The 6272-nt window shown below is 48.5% G+C and overlaps 1 protein-coding gene across 1 annotated transcript in view; it reads right to left on the bottom strand.

Annotated features, from left to right (window-relative positions):
- SH2D4A (SH2 domain containing 4A) overlaps positions 1-5871 on the bottom strand; it is an 8396-nt gene extending 2525 nt beyond the window's left edge. Inside the window, exons 1-5 of the mRNA XM_010184510.1 lie at positions 5697-5871; positions 4780-4939; positions 3700-3859; positions 1661-1726; positions 1173-1311 (exon numbers count right to left, since the gene is read on the bottom strand). Coding sequence (XP_010182812.1) covers positions 1173-1311; positions 1661-1726; positions 3700-3859; positions 4780-4939; positions 5697-5871 — 700 coding nt within the window. The remainder of the gene's footprint in view (positions 1-1172; positions 1312-1660; positions 1727-3699; positions 3860-4779; positions 4940-5696) is intronic.
- Between the last annotated feature and the right edge of the window lie 401 nt (positions 5872-6272).

Here is a 6272-nt window from a genome sequence, read left to right as displayed (position 1 = left end):
ATGTTTATTTAAGGTTGGGAGGGAAGCCTGCTGAAACTGTTACGGGAGGTGGAGAACTTGGCTGGGCATTTTTTGCTGAAACCCTGCCTTGACTCTGTAGGTTGCATTCAGTAGCTCAGCCTGGAGTCTGTAGGACTAACCAGCAATGCCTGAGTTAGGCGAGTTCTTTCCTTGCTTTTATCATCAACTCCAGATATGCTTGGGGGTTTTTTTTAAATCAGTAAGAAAAATAAAACCCCTGGCCTAAAGTACAAACAACTGGTAGTACAGCATTGCCATCTACTGAGCAGCGGGGGGAAAAAAAACGCATCAGGTTCTCCTTCAGGAAGCATTTGGCAGCAGCGGTGGATGCTGCTGCAAGTCTCACACTGTTTTCCTTCCTATCGTTTGGATTCATTACATGAGATGATGAAGCAGGGCTCTGCGTAGGTGGGATCGTGTTTGGATGCCAGGGAAGCAGGGACGTCCTTGTTTATGTTTCACACAGCCTCTTTTTTCATGTTTCTCCCACCTCTCCGCAATACGGCTCCGTGTTGTGCAAAAAGGAGTTGTTACCTTGGCTTTGCACTGACTTCCTGCACAAAACTGAGTTTTATTGAGCAGCAAAACCCTCCCTGCTCGCTTCTGAAGCCCAGGAAGGACTAAAATCACTTCAGTGAAAGGAGTTTGTGTCAAACCAAGTGCTTTTGAAATTGCCCTTCTTAGTTAGCCCCTGTCACTCATTATCCCTGTCCTCAGGAGAAATGGTTACTGCAAAAAAAGCCAGCTTCTGGGTTAAAATTAATTATCCCAGCTATGTTTATGTGGTCCGTGTTTGTTGCTTGTTTTAATAGTGTCTCTGAGGACTGCCATATGCCAGCATATGACATATTGGCATTGTTCTCAATGTTTGCAACTATATTTCAATTAAAAACAGCTCGATCAAAATATAGAAAAGACTGAAAACACGAAATGATCACAAACAGTGACTTTTCTGTAGTAAAAAAATTTCCATTTCCCTGCCCAGCTCTGGTCTCAATGCCGTGCAGACTCAGAAATATTTCTGATAATGCAGCGCTGTGTTTCTTGGCAGCACTCTCCACCCACGACCAAATATTCAGTTCCAGTGTTGCATGATCAAGATGAGATGACCCCACACAGTCCCATAGGAAAAGGTCATCCTAAGATCTTACAGGATTCCTGCCATTCAGGCTCGTTCTCATCCGATTTCTGCGGCGTCCTGCGGCTCTCCGAGCTGGGCTGGCTCTGTGGTACGGCCTCCTGGGGAGCTGTGGTCTCTTCTCCTGAATTTCTCCTCTGTGCTTCCTTCATCTATGATAGAAACAGTATGTTCAGGGCTTTGTCTCAGGCTAGGTTTAGCCCTGCTTTTTAGGTAGTCTTGAAATACTGGAAAATCTATTTATTTATTGTGAAGCCCTCCAATTTCAACAACATACAGATTCTCTCATCAGGACTATCTCCTGTCTGCCAGGCTGGCTTGCTTCATATCATCATCCCTAAATCATCACACCACACACGAGGAGCATAGCAACGCTGGAGGAAACTGGTCCAAGAGGTGAGGATATTCATGGGTCAGATGAGGTTCTGAGGCTGACTGGGGCTGTAGGATAAAGTCTGGACCCCACTCAACGTGTTAGGAGCATCCTAGATTGGCACTCACCTGTTGGATGCCACGCTTCCTCAGGTGACAGGCTGCCAGCATCTGGTGAACATCCCTGGCTTCCCTCTGGGAGGAGGAAAAGAGCGGTGAGAAATGAAATGCTCTTTTTTGGAATAGGTGTTTCATGCAGAAACAGTGATGTGACATTTATGTTAACTCCTGCCAGCCTTCTCTGACAAACACTGGGTTTTTTTCACCTCCTAATACACCACAGGAGGAGAATTTGGGGGTGTCAGGATCGTCTAAGATTGCTAAGCAATGCTCCCAGGGAGCAGACCACCTCCCTTTCCTCCCTCCCTCTAGAGCCAGCCCTGGCAGAACCTGCTGTCCACACCTTTCCCTGCCCGTGCTCGGGTGCTGCTGTGGCTGGGGCACTGCAAACCCTTGCTCGTCAGACTGCCCCAACCAGCAGCAAAGCCGCTGTCAGCTCTTCCCTACAAACCAGTCTAGCGAGCAGCAGTTGCCAGCTGAGACCTGCCCTGGAAGACAAACGATTGGCCTTGTCGTTGAGCAAACACACTCCCCATTGGACCGACTGCCTCCCATCGCATGGTAAGTAACGAGTTAACCATACCATGCTGCTCTCCAAGGACACGCTTTGTCTTATCTTCATCACCTCCTTGGCTAATATTTAATACAAATGTGGCTTTCCAACATCTCCTTGACAGGGAACTAGGAACTCCAAAGGATTATGAAGCAGCTCAAACACCCACACCCTGCAGCAGACAGAGCACAATGCCCGGATCCCTCAGGTTCAGTGGGAACCAGATCTTGGGGGAAGCACTGGAACGAGGGAGGGGAGAAAAAAGCCTCTCTGCAGGCCTAGAAAATGCAAGAGGGGCCTTCATGTCTGGATCCTTCCTTCTAATAGCAAAAACCTGGGGAAAAATACTAATAATAGAAGAAATTACCAATAATACAACATCAGAAAACAAGACTAAAATATACAAACCATATTTCCAAGACTTTGAAAAGAGGGTTAGATTTTTTTGGTGTTGGTGGGATTTTTGGTTTGGGGGAGTTTCTCTGTCAGCTGTGACTAATAGCCTAATTTGAAAAGAAAAAGCCAGAATATAACAAACCGATTCTCCCACACAGTTGCTCAACTTCAGCAAACAGTGCTAAGAAAAACCCCGTGTGACTCAGAGGCTTTCGATAAAGGAGAGTCACCGTATTTAGGTACCAGCGGGAGAGGCGCTTGGCCAAAACCCAGCCTTGAGTTATCGTGCTTTTTGTACTGATATACGGAGCGGCTGTGTAAGAAAAGAGTTTACACTCATACAAGTCAGCAGCAAAAGGCAGAATGAAAGCTCTGCTGAATGAGTTGGACTGCTCCCGTTAAACTGGCAGGATGTTCAGTTCCTTCTGTTCAACGGTGGTTGCACGGGCGCTTCATTTAACTCATCTTTTTCTCACCTCTCTGCAAATGGCTCTTTGTAGCATTACAAAGCAGAGAAGTATTTATTGCTAGGGAAAAAAAATAGGTGTGTAATGAAACACCTCAGCAAAGCAGACACTGGAGTTACTGCATTTGGAGCTCTCCTAGGCTGTTAAGGGTTTTAAGTTATTTTCTAGCTATTTCAGAAGACACACACACATGCCTCCCCCAAAAAAGGGAGCTAAAATATGCATGTCAGAGGATGCTGGTAGAATTGCCTTCATGTGTTCTTTTATACACAGAGGTGATTTGTCTGAGGGCTGTGGCAGATCTTGGGATAGCCTTTCCACTCTTGCCCAAAAAGCTCTCTGAACCAGGCACAGAGCAGGAGGGCAAGTCCTGCGACCCTTCTTTTACCCACAGGAATCCAGAGTAGCGTATCTGCAGCACAGAGCAGATCTGTGAATAGCACTCAGACCTCCCGAGCCCTAAGGATGTAATGGCACGGCTTCTTCTCTGCACTACAGAAAAAAAAAGCCTTAACAGTCGGTTGGCTTTTTGTCTTGGTCAAATTTCTATTTATAGCAACCAGGATTTGCTGCACTTCCTAGATCTCACAGCACATATATCTGATAGGTATGGAGGAAAGGGGGAAAACTACCTTTGTGAGCTCCTGGCTTCTCCCTGTTGTAGCAGCAGTGTTTTTTCTCCCATTTTCCTTCTTTTCCTCCGCGGTGGTTTTTTTAATCCCATGAAGATCCGTCTCACCCAGGACTCCTGGTTCTGGATGTAGAGACCGTGTTACAGAGGAGTCGCTCTCCCTGAAACGCAAGAGAGAGAGGACTTAGGAAGCCAAGGGAGTCGCTTTCTGCTCCCTGAGCATCGGTGATGGAGCGGCGCGATGCAGGCAGCTATCGGATCTCCGTATCAGGTAGGGCAGAATAATTAGATTCATGACTCGTGGTGAGTAACTGTCATCCTGCTGTGCATGGGCACCCATCAGTGAATCAAAGCAATCCAAACATATCACCTGCTGCAATAACAGAGTTAGCATTTCCTGTGGTCTGCACAGAGCACGGCGCTGGAGCGATACCACGGGAGGCTCAATGAGCCGGGGCAAAGCCTCAGGCTGGAGCTGAGCTCTGCCAGCAGCGTGGGTACTCGCAGAAAGCCAACCTTTGCCTGCAAGTTGAGTAGGACAGTGATAACAATAGTCACTGCGGAGAGGATTATCGTGGTTTAGCCCAGCAAGCAGCTGAACACCATGCAGCCGCTCGCTTACTCCCCAATTTATAGTGAATATGATGTTTATGGCATATAAATACATTCTGTTTATCAGCTTGGATCACACCTGGGTCCTCTATCCCAGAAAACCCTGGGCTTTTCCTTCCTCCCATCCTCTTGTGCAGAAAGAAGGGGAAAAAAAGCCAAAGGAAACTACAAATGCAGGTGCAGGCAAAGACTGAAAAACAGTCCTTGAGTTTAGTGTAAACAGCCCTCCACAAAAAACAAAACATCAGTGCCACCAGCATTTCTTCCGAAACAAAGCCTCACTGTGAGGAAAATAACTTAAAGCTATAACACCGACTTGTTTGCATTACATAAGACGTTGCAGATCTCTCAGAAATGCAGCTCTGCAGAACAGGAAATTGAACTCCACGATTCAAAACTAGGACAGGACTCCAGAAATGCCTTCTCCTCCCCATCTGCCCACCAAGTGCTCCAGCTGAAGGGTGCTTACCTGCCCTCTTTGCCTTGCTCTCTCATTAACCGCTTTGTCCGTTGTGCCTGGATCTCCTCGCAGATGGCCGCGTACGACTTGTCTGAAGGATGCTCGCCCATCACCCAGACCCAGACATCGTTGTCGGCACCGAGCTTCCATGTCACCGACTTCCCGTTGGCTGGAAAAGAAGCAGCTCTTTGGCAAACTGTGCAGGGCCTGTGTCCCACTCGCTGTCCCCTCCCGGCTGCTGCCGATGGCAGAGCCTCTCCAGAAGCGTGGAGGAAAGCTCGGCTCGCACCCAGCACACACCTCCCATTGCATTTCACAGTACTGGAGCCAGGTGGGTGAAGGAGGCATTTCTGAGCCTGGGGGCAAGGCAGGAGACTCGCCACTATTTGCTTTCTTGCTTTAACTCCTTGCCGCTGCCCTCCCCAAAGTGTGTGAGAGTGAAGAAGAGACTGGGAGAAGAGCACAACCTCCCTAGGAGCCAGCACGCTGTGTAATCCTCCAAGGGGACTTCAGGTCTAAAGGCACAACAGGACCCCCACCCCCCAGAACTGGTGCCCCAGGACAGACATAGTTCAAATCTGTGGTTATTTTATAGACAGATTCAGAGGCCAAATTTAGCGGGAATCTTAATGAGATGTATCTCCTGGGGGCACGTAAGCCCTGTTGTCCCAGCTCTGGGAGTTGAGCAATTTGGTCAAGGACAGAGTGTTTGGGCCAGGAGTAATGGAGTAATGGAGTAAACACGTTGTGTGCCTGGCCAAAACTACCCCACTGGGGCCAGGTTTAGTCATGGTTTGGAAATACGATTGTGATGTGTTCCCGGGAGAAGAAATTACTCTAAGAACACGTTACCTTCAATTTCTAGGGAGCAGATGAGTTGGCCAGGTCTGTGTCAGAAGGGGAAGCGGCGGCAGGTAGAGACTCACCTTTCCTCGGTGGTGGCTTCTTCACCGAAGCCCTCTCCGCAGCAGCTTCTCTTTCCTCCCACCGCCGGATCTGTTCCTGCCTCATCTTGAAGAAGAGGATCTGCTTCTGCTCCTCGCTGAGTTCTGCCAGCAGGTCAGGATCGATGTACATGTCCGATAAGATCTGTTTCAGCATGGCTGCAGGTTTCAGTTACCCACGTTTGTAGCGATGATCTCCAGGGATCAGATCCTCTTCCTGGCTCCGACGAGAAAGCGTCCTTCCCCACCCGAGCCTGGAGCGGGAATGCAGGCGTGCCAGGGTAATTATACTCCTGTCGTCTTCTTTTTTTTTTTTTCCCAAGCTCAGACTTCCTGCACAGCCCAAAAAAAGTAAATAAGTAGCTTAAAACCTGCGATTAAGATTCCTTGAAATGAGAGGTGAGCTCCCACGCAGCCCCTGCCCGCTCTGCAGAGTGAGCTGGCCAGAAGGGACAAGTCCTAGAGTGAGGAGGTTGTGTCTGATACTCCGATAAACCCAGCTGATAGGATATCAAAAGAGAGCAAGCGCTGCCTGTTACAGTCATCAGAGGTGCGGCT

This window comes from Mesitornis unicolor, unplaced genomic scaffold, assembly GCF_000695765.1.
Source record: "Mesitornis unicolor isolate BGI_N332 unplaced genomic scaffold, ASM69576v1 scaffold2995, whole genome shotgun sequence".
NCBI classification, from domain to species: Eukaryota; Metazoa; Chordata; class Aves; order Mesitornithiformes; family Mesitornithidae; genus Mesitornis; species Mesitornis unicolor.
Note: the sequence above shows the minus strand (reverse complement) of the source record. Positions and strands in the feature narration are given on the sequence as shown.